The sequence below is a fragment of the Pomacea canaliculata genome, linkage group LG10 (assembly GCF_003073045.1).
Source record: "Pomacea canaliculata isolate SZHN2017 linkage group LG10, ASM307304v1, whole genome shotgun sequence".
Taxonomy (NCBI): Eukaryota; Metazoa; Mollusca; class Gastropoda; order Architaenioglossa; family Ampullariidae; genus Pomacea; species Pomacea canaliculata.
In genome coordinates this window covers 8,320,967-8,339,503 of record NC_037599.1, presented here as the reverse complement: position 1 = coordinate 8,339,503, position 18,537 = coordinate 8,320,967, and the positions used below count along the sequence as shown (strand labels likewise).

At 42.4% G+C, this 18,537-nt stretch overlaps 1 protein-coding gene across 10 annotated transcripts in view; it reads right to left on the bottom strand.

Annotated features, from left to right (window-relative positions):
* Positions 1 to 1,267: 1,267 nt before the first annotated feature.
* LOC112573981 (forkhead box protein D3-like) overlaps positions 1,268 to 18,537 on the bottom strand; it is a 64,765-nt gene continuing 47,495 nt past the window's right edge. For 4 of the 10 annotated variants that reach the window (XR_003101315.1, XR_003101313.1, XR_003101308.1 and 1 more), the window contains 2 exons: positions 14,000 to 14,397; positions 1,268 to 2,826 (listed from right to left, as the gene is read on the bottom strand). Coding sequence is in view for 1 of the 10 variants with exons in the window: in XM_025254739.1 (XP_025110524.1) it covers positions 2,824 to 2,826 (3 nt within the window). In the remaining 9 variants the exon portion in view is untranslated. Of the gene's footprint in view, positions 2,827 to 7,441; positions 8,539 to 13,999; positions 14,398 to 18,537 lie in introns of those variants that run through there. The other 6 variants (XR_003101311.1, XR_003101310.1, XR_003101316.1 and 3 more) reach the window with 3 other exon arrangements.

Genomic DNA, 18,537 nt, shown 5'->3' with positions numbered 1-18,537 from the left:
ATGTTATGTTTTTAATTTTCAATGCCCACGCGAGTTTTTTCCCGACATTCCTGCGCACCTATCTGGAGTGAAATGTTTAGGAAGCAAACACCATGCGTTGGAACCTCATGCAGTCGACAGTTACAGAACCCCGTCGTTTGGCATAAAAAAAACCCAAACAACAAAAACAACTACAAAAAGACAAACATTCTCACGAAGTCGCTGGCAGCGTGTTACGGTGGGAGTAAGACTAGCGTATGTCTCGTCAGGAAATCTTTTTGTTTGCCCTCGCCCTAAGATGGCGATCACCTAGCTTTGCGCGGTGTACACAAGTTCCTGCGGCGACCTCACACAGCTCGCAGCATGCCTCCTGACAAAACGGCCAAACAGAAATGCTAAAAAACAAGGAGGAAAGTTATGAGTATAACGAAGTGAGGGAAAATGCAAAAGCAACTTTTTTCTGACGCGTCTCCATAATTTTACTGTTTTTAGGAAAAAAAACTGGGACTGTCAATCTTTCGGAAATATCGTCGTGCTGTTACCAGAGTACTCTTATGCGTGCCTCTTGTCGTCTGATGATAGTAGTATTAATAGCTAATCATACCAGAAACATATTTTAATTTGATTATAAAAATCTTCTTTGCCTGTTGCGGAAGCGAATGTCATCCGTACCCGGAGATGATCCGGTTCAATAGTGTTGTGGCGCAGAGAACTTTCCTCAACTCAGCAGTCGGGACTGGATACCTGATTCCCATTCAGGGATAGGGAAGGTAAGGCAGCGAGAGAGAGAGAGAGGAGAGGAATACCGCCTTCAAACAAAAACTGCCTAATCTCTAATACCCCACTCCCCAACGACCTAAAAAAAAAAAAAAAAAAAAAAACAAACAAACAAAAAAAAAAGGTTAGGAAACGAGCTTTATTTTTTATTTACTTGCTCTAGTTATTTGTGAGGGCTTGATGATTTTAGTATCATCCATCTTTTTTAAAGCGTGGATTCCAATACTGGAGCAATAACACAAATCTGTTCATTCGAAAATTTGACTTCCAACTTAAAAGAAGATATTTTTGTAAAGTAGTTGAAGAAAATATTCAAAGATCATGTGATGCAGTACAATACGTACCACACTACATTTCGTCTGCAAACATGTTTCATCATAACGAGTGAGTTGTTGCCAGCAGTGTTGACAGCCATGGTCGAGAATATTTTGCACGAGGGAACTGCTGCTCGAGGGTTTTGGGAGGTTGGGGGTTGGTTGGGGTAGGGGTTCTCGTAGCTTCTCGTCCCGGGTGAGGACGTGGCTTTAGCAGCTCACGCGTTGTTTTGTCAAGGTAATGAGGCTCTTGGCGTTCCGAAAAACCGAACTGACGGCTAAAGTCACCTAACTCCAAATAGTTTACTCGACGCGAGCCGAGTGTCAACAGGAAATTTGTCGTTTCAAAGGACGACCGCCAACCCACTGAATCTAGTTTTCTGCGTTTCCAGTAAGCCTCGGTTTGGCCATAAACCCGCAATGTTTGACCAATGAGCTTGGGCAGGTATGTTAATTAAAGTAAGCAAGTTTTGGACCCGAGCGGACTAGTTGTTGAAGGCAAGATGACACGTTAAGAACGAAGAGATACAAGGGATATACAAAAAAGAATATTTCTCTTCAGTTCCATATATGTCCTCTGCACCGCGATCACAACCAAGAGGAAGACACACACAAGCACTCTCCTCCCACACTATTCCAGATACTTCACACATGAACAAGTTTAAAATATACTGACATTTATCGCATGCATAACACACGAATATGCAACTACACACATGGACTCAAGCACGATCCCAAACATTTTAATGCATCGACACACTCACAAACAAAGAAAAATATTGAGAATAAAAATGAGAAATGGAGGTAAAAGCTTCAGAGAACAGCGTAGAAGAGTAAAAGCATTTTCAACAAATTTGCATAAATGTTCAAAGCTAAAAAATGTAACATTTGTAAACGTTTCGGCGATAAACCATTTCAAGTAAATACTGTGAAGATGCCGTCCAAAGGATAACGATAATAACATCAAGCTTTCGTGCTTTCATGTAAACAGCACCAGTGAGATTCGAGGTAAACTCCCACAGATATTCATGTAAGCTACTTACTGAAAGCGAAATGCAAAGAGAGCTTAAAGAGATAGGAACTGCTTTAGTTCCAGGCAAATATTATTGTACAGCTGAACTACAGCCACACCACCAGCACGTCCACAATCATCATCATCATCGTTGTCGTCGTCATCGTCATCATCATTTTCTTCTTCTTTTTCCTCTTAATCTTTCTTAGTCATAAGTCTTAATCTGACAACGTGATGAAACAACATTTATAAAGTTTCCAAGATATCAAGATGCTTCAAGTGCCAATAATCTATTAATAATCATAAGACAAGCTCCAGAAATGGCGTGAACAATGAAGCATTCATGCACACAGATTTTATTAGCTTTTTCCCCCTATAGGCCTAATCAATTTTACCAAAAATCATCAGTCACCATAAACGACATATCTGTTTCAACATTGATCACTATCTGTCCCAGCGCCTCGCAGTGGCTGAGAACACGACCGCCGACCGAAAAAAAAAAAAAAAAAAAGAATCGAGGCTTGCTTCACATGGACAGTCCTAATCTCAGGTGCTAGACGCATGACCTGGCAGGCTCAAGCTCACCTTTGAGGATTTACCGAAGCCAGGGACCATGGGCGGTACTTGTCTTTGAAGTTTCAAACCCTCGTGGCGCCACCGTTGTCTGCTGCACGAGCTGAGTTTATCGCGTCAAACTTGGACCACGTGGTCGTCCCCAACATCAGCTGCTGTTGAACCTGTTTACTGGCAAAGAGCACACGCATGCGACATCGGAACCACCTTTTGTTGTTTTGCTGGCTCATCTTTATTTCTATACCTTACGCTGCCTCTCCTCCCCGTTAAGACACACACATGCACGCACGCCAAATACATGGATGCATTACAAATCTTATTTTATTTTCACGTTGTGAAGATAAACCAAAGTGTTCAGGAAATATACACATTGTTAATTAAATGTGAAGACTTGCATTCGGTTAATATTTCATCCGCTGGTACCCCACCAAAGGCATGACATTGAATACCTTTTTTTTTTTTTTTTTTGGTTGGAAAACTAATGCTGCAAGGGGCCAGTCTTTAATATGGTTTCCAATGATAGATTTTATCCTCTCCGTTGCTTTCTTTTTAACTCCTAAAAGCCGTAAAGAAACCAAAACAAAATCGTAATTCTTTATTAAGTAAGGGTGACAATCATTTCAAGGTGATGAAGCCCCACTACTCGACGTGACTATTGGAGAACTCTGATTTGTTTTTCTTTAGAAAAGTTCCGCAACCATTAAAATGTTTGTGATTCAAACACATTATAGGCAAAGAAACACATTTCTGATCATGATTTCATAAACAATATGATCGTGGTTTCATAATTTGCCATAGGCAGGTAACAGCTGTATTAACTAAAGAGTTGTGCACACGGTTGTACACGGTGTCCTTAAAGAAACATCTAGATGAGAATGCTTATGTTCAAAGGTTCAAAGATTTCAGTCTCACAACCAGAAAGAAGATATTCGCTCAGATCTCAGGGAGCAGTATCGTTAAAAAAAACGCTGGTTAACTTTTAAGTACAAGATAATCAAAGGTGTAGTGGGGCATCCTTTATTCAGACTGCAAACCTAAGAGACAATTCTTAGTGGGTCTGCCGGCAAGACAGGGGTAGACCGGATGAAAATACCGTCAGTCCATTGTACCTCTAGGGACACACATCAATGGCGCTGCTGGCTCGTGAGGCTAAAGTTCATGACATTATAAGGACTATAAAGACATTCTAAATCTGGTCAAGACACTTGTGGCAAACACTTTAGCAAAGCAGCACGAGCCGTGTCCACGGCCCCTACTCGTTGGTCCTGTGGGTCTGAAGCCGCCTGGTATCTGGGAAGACAGAGGAAGCGACGCACTTTTCATCTGACAAAATAGGCATTTGCTCCTTCCGGAAGATTCTATTGCTCTTGGCATAAGTAGGTAGAGAGGACGAAGACGACCGCGACAAGAATAAGTATGAAAAATATTTTGAAAGCTTTATTATTAGTTCTAGTATCTGAAGTTGAATCCATGATCTGCTGTATTTTGTCAATTTATGAAGACATTAAAGAACTCATTTAATCCAGATATACTGCTTCTAAATAACCAAGCTTTATGCAGTTGATAGCAATGTTAGTTAAATTTGAGCTGTCAAAGGTATGAGTGATTCCAGAAAGACAGGAGTAAAATTGTGGTTCTTATTGAAAATAGGGGATTGTTCCTTTCCCTCCACATAGCAACTCAAGTAAAGCATGTTATAATATATATACATATTTAATTTCTCCTGCCTCCAGCAAAAAAAAAAAAAAAAAAAAAAAAAAAAAAAAAAAGCTAGGTGATGGTACATCGCATTCTCTCTGCTCGAATACATTTAGATAATAGTAAGTGAATAAGTTTTTGATGAACTGTCTGTCCTTTGTTATACCATCAGTTCCAAAGAAACTTAAAGGGTCATAAACAGCTTGATCATCGCACGTTGAGTGGATTCGAGTCGCTCGTGCTCACTCTGGCTATAGCTACTCACCCTCTTGAACATCATTAAGCGGTCAATTATGTCAGCTGCGTCATGCACGACTGATCTTAAGGCAGGAATACAGACATGATCGCTTGGGCGGAACAATCATGTCTCTCAGTAAGGACATCATCAACATCTCGTCCACGTTTTGTGTTGTATTTTCCGGTGTTGGAAGGATTGCGGTAGGAAATGATACAGCTAGCGTTACAACATCTCCACCCAAAGAAGTACTAGTGCATGGCAAAACCATTCCTCCAAAATATTTGTCTTCATAATATCATGTTCTGGAGACTTCCGTGCGTACACAAAGCATATTTGACGAAAAAGGCGACATCGTTTACAATAGACTTCACAGAGATCAGAGGGCAAAGCGGGACGATATTCATAAAACTTAACCCTTCCTGGGAAATTTTCGTCTTGATGCTAACAATGCCTGTGTCCGTACATCAAAGACCAAGGACAGGACACAGAAATCTCATCAAAAGGCTGTCTGAAATGGAAGTAGAACTTTACTATGGTCATCACTGACAATCCACGGTTAATTTCACCGGATGATGTCAGTCTTGACCAAATTTCTGACCAAAGACTGAGTGTCAGTCACCCTTATAAGGCATCATCAGTCGTACAATGTCCAGTTGGTCATTTCATCGTCGCCGCTCGAGATTGCAGACGCTGGCGTATGGAGAATCAAATTACAACTTATTCTTTTTAGGGTCCGCAAAATGTCTGTAGGTTACGCTGATGGGCAGTTTCAGTCGTTGCTTTCAGAAAGCAGGCAGGACACCATCAAGGGAAATTTACAAATCATCCAGCTGGAAATATGCAATTTCTCGGCCAGCTAGACAAAAAAGTCTCTTTGTACCTCTGCTTCCCCGTGAGTCGTGATAAAATAGGGGAAAAGTGGACGTAAGTGGGAGACAGAGCCCGTGAGCAGGCAACAGAGGGTAGGAGAAATTGAAACAATCGTCCTTGGTCGCAACCACTTAACGCCAGACTGGTTACAAGGAGAGAGTGGAGGGATCTTGGTCACACCTCTTAGTCATTCAATTATGGTAGCCGTGCCCAAGTTTAAAATGCCAGACGTTGACCCGAGCTCTTACGCATGTGCCCAGACATTCTGTGATAAAAATATGGCAATACTTTGGAATGTTATATATTACAAAAATTCAAAGATAACTTAAGCATCAGCAAGCAAAAATAAAAATGTGCTCTATAAACTTAAACCTTTTGTCTTGAGCACAAAGTTTACAGCTTTGTTCTTAAGGATTCTGAAGCTGAATGGACAATTGCAGTTTACAATGTTTAAGAAACATACCATTATCTTTTGAGAAAAAGATTATTCTTAAGATTGTCTGCAAAATCGACACTACAACTTTTCGACTATGACTACCTGACTACCTAAGCAAAATCTTACGTGGGTATGAAAGAATGAAAGGAAAAAGCTAAGTAGGACGAATGAAAGAATATTACTTATAAGTGACCCACGTCGAAAGGCATCAAATAAATCATTTGCTTTTTTCTTTTCACCTACACCACTCAAAAGAAAAAAGAAAGTAAAAAATCAGTGGCATCAGATGCCCTGACAAGCTTGTTTGTGGGCGAGTGTTTAGATAGAGCGCTGTAACTGATGGGCATCATCTCCCCCTCTCTCTCTTCCTCTGTGTGTGTGTCTTGGTCGTTTGTTCGCATGTATGCGAAGTGTGCTACTGAGCGCTCGTGAATATGAGGCAATACCATGCTCAGTAAAGCTGAACTGTAGGTTGAAATCAAAGAGATGTAGGGTAGAAAGAGGGGGAAGAAGAAGGGGTGGGGAAAGGCATGCAAATGTAACATGCTTATTGATGTATTTCCTTTTCCTTCTCTAACTTAATTTTGCGCGAGCGCACACACACACAGTTTTTGACAAACCCAGACTAAATTAAAAAATGTTTATCCTTATCTTCATTTATCAGTTATTTTATAGTGGGACCATAAACATAATCGTATTTTGTCGCTGTGAATTAAGATTTGTTTAGACTATATATAAAGCTCGTTGCAAATAGGTGTACACGTACCGCGCGCGCTACTCTGTGTGTGTGTGTGTGTGTGCGCGCGCGTGTGCCTTTTATTTATTTATTACGACAAACGCAGTTTTACGGGTGTTGGCTATAGCTCTGCAGTAAACGAAGATTAAATAAGTTCTCTATGACATTTTGTGCGAAAGGGAAATATTTTATGTTGGAGTATTTGATCTTGAGCACATATTGTTTTCCTCGTCCAAGATTTGTTTGCGGAGCCGGGGTGCTATACCGAGAACCAGTTTAAAATGAATTTGGAATAATGAACATGTGGGTCGGTCTCCTGCTTCAAGTTCACAGGGTGCTGGGAGCTTTGTGCTCCGTGTACTTGAAAACATAGAACCAGACCAGAGATTTAATGATGGCCAATGAAGCTGTTCAATCAAACCCTGCGTCCATTGTTTCGTGCAACTAATTTCATGGTAACCGTGTTGTCACTTGTCATTGGTGAGTATGATTTTCGAACAGATACAAATAACCATAACGAAAATGAAAATAGACGCATTGAATGATACAACAGCAGCTCACCAGTCAGATATATCAATAGTTAAAGAAATGCATTTTGCCCTGGCAGTGTTATTCTTTCCCTAAAACTCTCCACAGAGGTAAGAGGGGTGGAGATGCACGAGAGCCCATTCAAAAATTCACATGTAACTCCGCTTCGACATTTGAATTTTGACGTGCAAATTCAATTCACACACACAGGTTCGCACTTTTGTGACACTTTTTCTCTGGCCCTTGTCCCATTCAGCACAAAATATTCCCCAAAACTAAACCGTAGCTTAAAATTGATTACCAATAAGAAAAACATATTTTTGTGAAAACTCTGAGTAAAACAATATTCTTACAAGTTATCAAAAATGATTTTATCCGGTTACTCTATTTTTATAAAACGAACAAACAAAACAAAACAAACAAGCAAAAACTTTAAAAAAAACTAAATAAAAACAGAACAAAGCGATAAAAAGCCTGCATTACGCGATCTCTCGCGTGTCACTATACAGTCTCTGTGCATGAAACACCACGAGAGGGTTAAAGGGTGCGAGGGCGGCGATGTTCTAACATCTGCCTCGTTGTTAACCCCTCCAAATTTCTTTTACATGCCACTTGAATATTCTTTCCTGTGCTCCGTGCAGCATGAAAGAACACACAAAACCGACAGCGGGGGATCGTACTCAAAACATAACTTGGAGCAAATAATTATGGAGAATTGCACAGATAGAAATAACTGATACCAGCTAAAGAGCAGTTCACTGACATGTTCAATACTAAATAGGAACAAACCATTTTAAAAGGATTAAAAAACTAGACATCGTGGTCTTTCTTCTATTCAAGCATCTAACAGCATCGTCTAAAAAGAATCCCTTTTTCGCGCATATCGGACTTGACACAACTATTTTGTCGCCATGTCATCGCAAACGATTTACACGCGCTCTCCACAGCACCAAACCACTGTGTAAATAAACCGCCTCCTTAGTAGGGTCGTGAACTTTTTTTCTCTTGGTTTTGAGACTTTGAGAATGGAGGCACATGTTACAAGCGAAATAAATGACACACACGCGGACAGACAAAGAAGGGAACTCGTAACACTTGTGGCAGTTTTAAGAGAGGGCTGTTTATGTTCCAGTTTCCTTGCTGTCACTCACAGCACATTGACTACCCGAGTGAACAAACATTCCTGGCGCCTACTATGGTTTCGCTTTTTTGTCTTTGTTACTCGATGACCCCTGAGGCACAGACGTAGCAGATCTCCCTCCAGTAATCACGTGACGATTTCTTTCAATCAAATCATATTATCTCCCTTTTGTGGGGAGGGTGGGAATATCGGCGTTCAGTACAAGAACTTGGTCCTTCGGCGTGATTTATGTTGTGCTATAGACAGTAAAAACAACAACAACAACAACAGCGAAAAAATTAACAAAAAAAGGTATATGCGTTTGTAAGAAGACCTTAACAACACTGTTAAAATGAAATTAAGCAATAAACAAGGGTCAGGGATGAAGAAAAGTGTTAGATGTGTTAAAGAGTCGACTTCTCAAGACTAATGGTATAAAGGCTTAGGAAACAAATACTCAAAAGTTATGTTATTATATATACTTAAAAACCGAAGGGTCTAAGGTTAGTCAAGTTTTGGGTTGTTTTGGCCAAGTCTCATGTGACGAATATAGTTGAAAGGAAAAACAGGCAAGGCTTTTTTAGGCACATATGCGAGACTCCGGGACTGGGACAGTGGGACTTGTCGAATGTCGTGCTTGAGGCAAAACCACTGGACAAACTTTTTAGCTACGCAGTACCTACCAAGTATTTTCTGATAAGGAGAAGTCTATTGTATTTTAGGACGTTTCCTCAGTCAACATAATAAAACACTGCTTATATCTCGCAATAATTACACATGGAAGCACGTGCATACGCACGCACGCACATTCTGTGCAATCTTAGAATAATCAATCCCATCACCAACAGCAGCACCAACAGCAGCAGCAGCAGCAGCAGCAGCAGCAGCAGCAGCATTACCGCTATTGGGCTACCACTATGCACTTTAAATACCTGTCGATAAATACCTGTTGAATAAAGTTGGCTTAAAATATCAAATCCCATCAGAAAGTGTGTAAAAAGTGGGCGGAAGTGTTCATCTATGTCAGTCGTGACCATTCGTTTCTGAAAGCTTGTCTTGGATCTGTCCAGAAATGTGCTCATTGACTCTCTAGCACTTTACAGGCCATCATCACTTTTCTATAAATACCTTGAAACACTTGCATTATCAAACTGCGATTACCATTCCGTCAAAGTCTAAAGATGAGTTTCTGCACAGGACTTGCTGATAGAAAAAAAAATCTCTGCGAAACACAGCTGCACATAAAATTTCACTGGAAATCAAGACTAACATTTGTCGGAGAAGACATTTTTGTTGGCAAACTGAATTGCCAAGAAGGCCTCATTTCCTGGGACAGCATTCTGGAAACGCTGGAGATGCTTGCAACAGAATCAGGGGAAGCGAGTTAAGAGCGTTGATTGGATCATTGCGCGCCTTGAGGGGCCAGTGAGGGAGCGAGATAGAAGGAAACAGACCGCGCAGTTAATTCAAGTATTTTCCTCCCTCTTCCGTAAGAGATGGGTCTACGTCCAAAGTATTGGCCAACATTGAATTTGCCGGGAAACGCAATCGGCCTAATCAGGAAGGGCTTGGGGGACGCCGGGGGCAAAGAGACGGACACGGCAAGAATGCCAGACACTTAGGATCAAAATAATTTGATTTGCCACCCAATGCTGGGCTTTGTGGATGGGACAAATGAAAATATTTTCCGCTCTTGTATTCTCATCACATAGACCCGCGACCGGCCGCTCGGGGTGCCGTACGAAAAGGCCACTGTTCGTGCAGCCGGCCACTGATTGCATTAAGGACCTGCTTCAGCAGCGCGAGGCGCTAAATGTTATTGGAAAGACTACGTGCAGGACACCCACAGCACTTCACTCCTGGCAACGTGGTTAGAAGGAAAGGAAGGGGGAAGAGGGAGGGGAAATTCACTGCACATTTTGCACCGTGGTACATGCTCCCTCTGTGCAGATGGCTCTGTGGTTCCCCTTTCCACTCCCCTAACTCTTCCCGCCTCAGAAGCACTGTCACTTGCCGTGGGGATTTTCTTTAAGATGCGATTTTTTGTTTTATTTGCATGCTTTTTTCTGTCTAGCTGACATGATTTAGGTTAGCCTATCTGTATTGTTTGTTGGAGTTATTTAAACAATCTTAACTTTTTAGTGCTTGAAAGTCTACTCACACATATATTTATATCCCATGTGCACATTCAGGTGCATCCATATTGGTGCTCCTTTTCGGTCAAGATTAACTAGAGCTGCGACCTGCAGGAGACTGCAGCTGTTATGCACACCCAACCGCATGCAATAATTTGCAGCTTTGTGCAGGGCTGCACTTAAACAATTAAGAAATTTTACACAGTTCGAGTTTTCTACTTAAAGGACAAAATTAATATATTGTTTAATAAAGGAACGAGATACAATTAATATCTCTATAAAAAAAAAAAATGAAAGGAGAAAGAAAGAAGTCTCCGCCTCTGTGCAATGCACTCCTGGCAGTCGTCATTACTTCCGTTAGAATCAGAAAGTGTTGAGGAACAAACAAGGCTCAGACTGGTGGAGAAAGGGCACGTTAGTCAATGCCCGCCCTACCCCAAGCCCCTCCTACTCTATTATTGCCTGTTTTCAAACTTGGCTGCGGACAGTCGTAGGTCGGTTGTGGCCAGGGAGCGCTGATGGCAACACGGCCCTTAATGGTCTTAATAAGCTCCCGCTCCAACTTCTCTCATTATTCCGCTTACAGCACCCGCGGCATGGCGGGGCTTTTTTCTCTAGAACTTGCCGCCTGGTTTGATCAGCTTTCTCGGCCATGGCTTGATTTCGTCTGGCACTTTGCTAGGTAAGCCATCCAACCGACAGGTTTGTCAATAGCCTAGTAAGCGACTGAAACCAAAGAAAAAAAAAATGTCTATGTGGCCCTTGGTATAAATGTGTTTGGGGAAACACGTTTATGATGAACTTAAATAAATATATCGGTTTTCAGAGTAACCATTGACAGTTTTTCTTCCTTCCTTTTAAACCAAAGCTTGAGTTGTACACTCTCTGTTTGTTGTAAGAGAAGCAGGGAAGCCGATGACCTAACTGTCAAACTGGTACATAGATACACAGTTGCTGAAGAGAAGTTTTGGGTGCAAATCGTAAATTTTCAGAGGCGCTAAAACATCCCGAATTGAATTTAGCAAGACCATCCTTATATAAAGTGTGTCACTAGGACCAAACATTTGATACCCTTGTAGCAAACGAGACAAAGCACACACAAATACAATAGATAGGGACAGGGGAAGTCATTGAACTACATCTCGTCCTGATTTATTCACCCGCTCGCTCTCCAAGTAAACGGTGACACAAGACTTTTTTCCGGTAGACTTAAAATAAAATTTGTCTTAGCAGCCCATCAAGCTCAGGGACCATCCTAACCATTTTGGCTTCTGGCCATGCCGAGACCGAGAGGCAGTCCTGGACGCTGGCAGGGTCTGCGATGTGCAGTCACCCACAGCTAGCAGCCCCCCCGCGTCAATCTCTTCATCAACTCTTGACAGACAAAGAGTTAACCAGGACGGGGGCTACATCATTGTCGTCTAACCAGGCGGCAGCCCTTGACGGGAATCGAGCCGTGAGCAGCGGAGTTCGGCGCATATGCTGCCAGCGTTCGGCTGTCGGGGAGAAGCTCGCCAAGGTCTTGCCGCTCACCACGGCACTGGCCCTGACAGGCAGATGGGCCACGCGGGCCCCTCCTGTCGCCTCTTTGCGCTCGCGCTCCTCATAAGAAAAGGTAGTGAGCTGGAAAAGGTCCACAAGACCCTTAAAATAGAATCTCGCGTGTGTGTGTGCGCGCGCGCGTGCGGGTGTGTTTCCAGCCAAATATGGAAGGCATATTCGTGCCTGTTTTCGCTAAAGGGACTGTAAATCGTTTTGTGTTTGTATGTTTGTATCTTTGTCTTGCTGTTCTTAGTTCTTCTAGATGACCACATGTCCGACATAACCTCTTTCTGTCTCTCTGTCTCCCTCCCGCTCCCGCTCCCTCTCTCTCTCACACACGCGCAAGCACACACAGAGGTACGCACGACAGAAGCACATGTGAAAGTACGTCTGTCAGCTAACGATTTCTCCGATGAAAAACGCTGTGATGCACGAGGAGAAAAAGTGGCTCCATCCTGTACTGTTGACAGCAACAAGGAAAACAGATTGCGGTAGAACTCGGTCCGAAGGGGAGAGCAGTCACGACACCCATTGCACTATCAATCCTCACGTTGCACGATCGCTCAAGAAAACACGCCGAAAGGCCGGAGCGCTCGAGAAAACACGCGTTTAAACGATAAAAATCACAGAGGCGGAACACAAAACCCATAGGAAGTAGTGTAGGAAGCGAGATTCCGTTCAGCTCAATTGAGCGGAAAACACACAGCTCGCGAGAACGACCTCCTGACTCAAGTCTCACTCTCCTTCATCCTCCATCACCGTTTTGTCTCCCTTGGCGTTGAAGCTGGATAATGGGAAGTGCGGTGAGCACTAGCTCTCGCCCCCCCCACCCCCTTTCCCTAGCTTGGCGTAGAATAGCATCGGAATAGTTTGTTACATGTGTCCCATGGTCTGAGTGGTTAGTAGTATTCCCCGTCTTGGGTGATAAGTTCGTTTTCGACGTGTCCCTGGGTGGTTAGTTTGATTCATATATTTCCTATCTTCTGGACGGTGAATCATTACATGTGTGCCATGTGTACCCTAAATATTCCAGGCTTTATGATGTTTAGCTTTTCACGTTTTATTTCGCATCCTCTGAGCAAAAGAGACATGAACTACGCCGACAAAATGAAGCAGACAAAAGGCTGAAGAACTTTCTTAACATTTTTGATAATGCAGGTAATGGCGATGCCGTGTTGGGGTGGGTGTCTTTCCAAGCAAAATGCAAACGCCAGTAAAACTAAAAATATATTCAATGTTCTATTCAGCTGTTACAACAGCAAAGTAATCAAAATTTGCAGAATAACATCTTAGAGCCTGGCAAAATAGAGGAAAGGTTTATGACATCCGTTAAAAGCTATGAATGGCAAAGTAAATACAATAGGCGTGTAACAAGAAGTCAGACTATCCTACTGCATGATCTGTAGCTTCTCACGACTCAGGCAGGCTCGTTTTCTTTACATTTCTTTACAAGGATTAGTTGGATGCAACATTTTTTAACCTAACGATTGTGCAAACTTAGTGCAAGATAAATTGTGCAGAATCTGAGTCAATACTCCTCTTCTGTTCTCGTGATCTACAAACATCACCTTGCACAGAAAGAGGTCAAAATCGTGACTTCACGATAGGCCTAATTAACATATGCTCTCAGATTTCCCATTAGACTAGACCTTCTCAACATAAACGTATCCATGCACTTTCTTGGTGACTGTGTTGTCAACCTCTTTCTGGGTATAGAGATTTTGTAGGCATGTTTCTCTAAACGGAATGGGGCGGGGTACCAGCCCAGATTTGGGGTAGAAGTATAAGAAGTTATCCTTTACATCTTTACCACATTATAATGAAAACATACGCACACACAAACACATACGCGCGCAATTGTCAAGTTCTTAATCAAATTAAAAAAACAACTGGCGCAACTTTCTGGGTCTTCTCGTCGACGTCAAAAGCGTGTCTTCTGTGTAGGGTGGACCACGAAGATGAGTACATCATCACATGGAGTAAGGACACTCTTCGCGCCTATGCATGGATCGAGGAAAACGGAAACTAGAGCACGTCTTACCGACTAAGATAAGCTGTCGCCTCATGGAGACGTGGGGCTATCACAGCGTCCCATCGGCCACATAACGTCTCCGGCCTTTTCGAGAGGCAAACCGTTAGGGTCTCCTATGAACCTATGTCCCCAGCTGAAAGACTCTCTCCGGGTATCCCGCCGTCTAGGAAACCGTGTAGTGCACCGTGGGCGTGGTTTGAAGATCACAGGGACCGCCTGAAAGGAAAGTTGCCGACGGGAAGAACCACTTGGCTAACAGAAGTCCAGAAGAACTGTTGACCTGTTCACAGGTGCAGGCAAAGTTGTTAGTCGGAAGCTTGCCCGCTGCTTAGTGGTGTTAGCAGCGGTCGTTCCACTTAGCTTTGCTGCTTTAGTCGGCGGTTTTATCTTTCTGTGAAGGCACGCAGCTAAGACAATAGACAGAAAGAAAGAAATTCACCTCACACAGGGCCTGAAAGTTTTACAAGTTATGTTAGTAAACAAAACTTTAATCGCTTATCGGTTTATAAAGCTATATTTAGTCTCAGTAAATAGCACATCATCATCATCATCATCATCATCATCATGTGTGTATTACTCAATCTGGACTTCATATATTTGGTCCACGTTACTTTTTTGCCTTTGGTCCACTCACCTGAAACAAACTGCCACTCAGTGTTGGCCAGAAACCCCCTTTTTTTTTTTTTTTTCAAAATGTCTCTGAAATATTACCTTTTTCTCTTGTTTTGCCATGACCTTCCTTTTATTTTTCTTCTATTTCCATTAGCTTCTTTTTGTGTGTGTCTGTAGATGTTCGTGCGCATGCATGATCAGTGCTTGTATGTGTGTGCTATGAATGATGTAGCAAGAGTGGGCGCTTAATAAATATTATTATTAATCATTCATTATTATTATTATTATAACTACCACCACACCACAAAAAACTGGTGATCTAGTTTTGCTCATTTATTTATTTGTTTAATTCTCGGAGCACAACTGCAAAGCACAATCCTTTTTCAAGGAATACACTGTTGCGGCAGTTCACCGCAGTATCACATTTTCCATGCTGCAAGGACCAACCCATCCAGCGCTGAAAAATGGCGAAATTAAACGGCTGTACTTCTAGTTCTTTCGTTGCCTTGCAGCTTCATAGCAGGGGCCTGATGTCGCTTTGTGAAACACCTTTAGGGCTAACGCAGGCAAACAACACCTCACAAACGCTAGCTCGAGAGCTCAGCCCACCACCACCAGGAAGCGAAGTTCGCTATCGAGCACCCCTAATTACGCCAGCCTCGCGTGCCGGGTGGTAAAATATCTGCCCACGTCTTACGGGTCGGCTGCGTGACTACATGCCCTTCCAACCTCCATCAGCTGTTTGTACAGCGGATCTCTATCAAAGAGAGATTTTGCTACCCGTGTCGTGTTATTCGATGATAAAAGAATTTACCCCGGCGATTGTAATATTAAATGAAAGGGTTTGATTTAGCGCTCGGTCAACGTTGGCCGAGGACGGCAGCTGTCAACCTGCTTTGTTTTGTTGGTTACAAATCCTACGGTTGAGCGACCAACAACACCACGGTATGAGTCTAAGAAAACCACTCATAAAACAAAGGATGTAAGAATTATTTATCAATCGAAATGTTTCACTTTGCGTTATAGACAAGCTTGTTGTGATGACGTATCAAGAGGGTCGGATAGTTACAACTTTTGTTGTTTCACCCACCAAAAAACAAACAACAAACAAACAAACGAACAATCAAACCAAAAAGCTTGGCTTCAATGACAGTAGTACAAGTAATATTTTAAATCACTAAGTTTCAGTTGTTTTAACTATTGACTTACAATGCATCAACAAAGAAAAAATAAGAAAAGAAGGAAAACAATACAAAGAATGCTGAGGCATGAATTGAAACACTTTTTTAAGAAAAAAAATGAGGCGACGAAAGATAAAAAGAAGAGAGCTATATCAAAAGCTGCAATGGTGGCAGAGGAGAAAATCGTGGTGTTGATGGTGGTCGTGGTCGTTATGGCGGTGGTGATGCTGATGACGATGAGCACACGATGATGGTGATGATGAAAGAAACCCCAAAACATCAGTGTCCTAAAAATATAAACAAATCTTTAGTAGTGGTGAATAAAGTTTTAATCGAGACAATGAAGTTTCCCATCCAGCGATGCCTCATTAATTCCACCTTCACGTGCGCGTATAAACATGTTCCTCTCTTCACAGCTGCTCAAGTTCTTACATAAATAAAGTGCACCCCATCCTTTGCGATGTCCTGCGTTCACATCGGTGCAGGAAACATAGCAGTTGAAAGTAAACTTTCCTGTCCTTTAAAAACAGTTTCCGTGACAGATCTCTGACACAACAGCAGCTATCATTTAGCACCTTTGCACGTGCACTGCGTGCCAGGACTAATTGCTGCACGTGCAAGTCTCACTTACAATCTTACCTGACTCAAATGGAATGTCTCGGCAGGGGGTGGAGTTCAAACCCGCGGACATCACCAGAGTTAGGCAGGTGTCGACAGGTAAATAGCCAGGATAAAGGTCGGTGGTCAAACATTCTCTCGCTGCGGCAAGCCCCCAAAAAATATTTTCTTACTTTTGTTGCAGACGACTCTGCTGGCAGACAGTGTCTAAAATGGTTGCCACACTTCTCATGCAACTAACTGTAGAGAATGAAAATGCAAAGGTTTTTATCAACCATTTAATCAATTATAAAACACACACACAAGTGTTCGGGAATAAAGACCTTTAAAATTTCATAACAACCACATTCAAAATTTCATAACAACCACATTCAAACACTAAATCTCTTGCAGCAGAATGCTTTATCCTAAAAGTGTTTCTTCGTACGGTGGTGTCTATATCTGTGTATTTGATGTCACAAATGTGTACTTCGACATAATCTACTTTGTTTGACGTTTATTATGAGATGCAGTAATATCCATATCTGACCTAACGCTATAAAAATCACTTGCTTAGTGCTCAACTGTGTGGAAACATTGAAAACTTCAAGCAGCGACTACTGATGGAGTATAACAATGTCACTGCTATCAAAGATGTGACAAATACGTGCTTTCAATATTCTGCTTTCCCTTTCCAAATCTTATTAAATGCTATCTGCAGCGTGTGAAGTAATAAAAGCTACCCAAACTAAACTGAAGTAACTCACGCCAGCTCGTAGCACAGTTTACGTACCTCAATGACCGTTTTTGGCTGATGAAATGCCGTAAGCAAAGAGAAATAACGAACGCAGACGCCAATTAAGCTTTTAAAGGGGAAACGGAAGTGATAAAATGACGATAACCGGAAGTTCACAAAATGCACGTGCTTCCTGCAACGCTGAGCTCGCAAAGGGCTATGGTCGAAAAAAAACAAGGTAATTTGGATGATGTGTCTGATTTCCAGCGGCTTTAATGGCGAGCATTTGCCAAAGACTGCCCTGTGTGCGAGAGGCTCACCGCGCGCTGCAGTCGAGGTCTGGGGTAGGCTCGGGCCCACTCCAGCCGCCGTGTTTTCTCTTCGCGACCTGAGTCGCGTGAAGACTAGAAGTGCGCTGACATACGGAGCTCAGAAATATTACTCGAGCCCAGCTTGGACAAGAACCCAACAGCTGTCCTTTATTCTTTTACCCTAACAGATCAACAACAAAACAAGCAAAATCATAAAATAAAAACGCAAAAGAAACCCCAAAACAAGAATCACCCTTTTTCACTCCCGAAAAATAATACAAATATTATAACACTGCTTCTTTATCTCTCTTCATTTGCTCTTTCTGTTCTGTCGGTGTACTAATATTTGCATAAAGTGTACGCATTCTTTCGTGCATTTAAATAATACAGACTTGCGATCGCGGATGGTTGTCAGTGAACGCATTGACAAGAAAGCCTGTGTGAAAGAGATAGAGAGACGGAGAAAACAGGTAAGTGGCGAGTATAATTTACTCCTTTAAAATAGCTATCCTTCCTAACAGTAAGCACGCATCAGAACACTGACTTCAGAATTCAAAAGACAACGCAAACCGAACACACAATAGGGGCTAAAGACATGACAAATCGATGCTAAGTTGGGCCGGGATACAGCCCTTTTTTTAGCACTGTTTGAACATCGCGGCTGTCTTTATGTCAAATATTGTTCGTTTGCCTTGTGGATATAAGGCAGTCTCCCGGCTCAAAGCAATATACGCGACTGATATTAACAATCCTTTATGATAAAGCAAATTAAGCCGAAGTTACGGCGTGCGAACAAACACGCCCCATGTTTCATCCCCGCCGAATCCTTTACCGAGTTCCTGACACGTTATTACTGTTCATCAAAATATTGTCCTCTTCGCAGATCCCCCACTCCCCGCATCGGCAGGCAGTCATCGCGTCGCCAAGTCCTCAAATATTTGAGGTATGAAAAAGTTATGAAACTTACTATATACTTTCAACCCTCCCACACGGAAACTGTTTTCTTCTTTAGCAACACTCCTTAGCTCTCTACCTGTCGTCTGCCGGAATGGGCCGATGTGTCAGGAATTAGCATGGCGGTCAAGGGTGCTGTGTTGTGCTCGAATATTC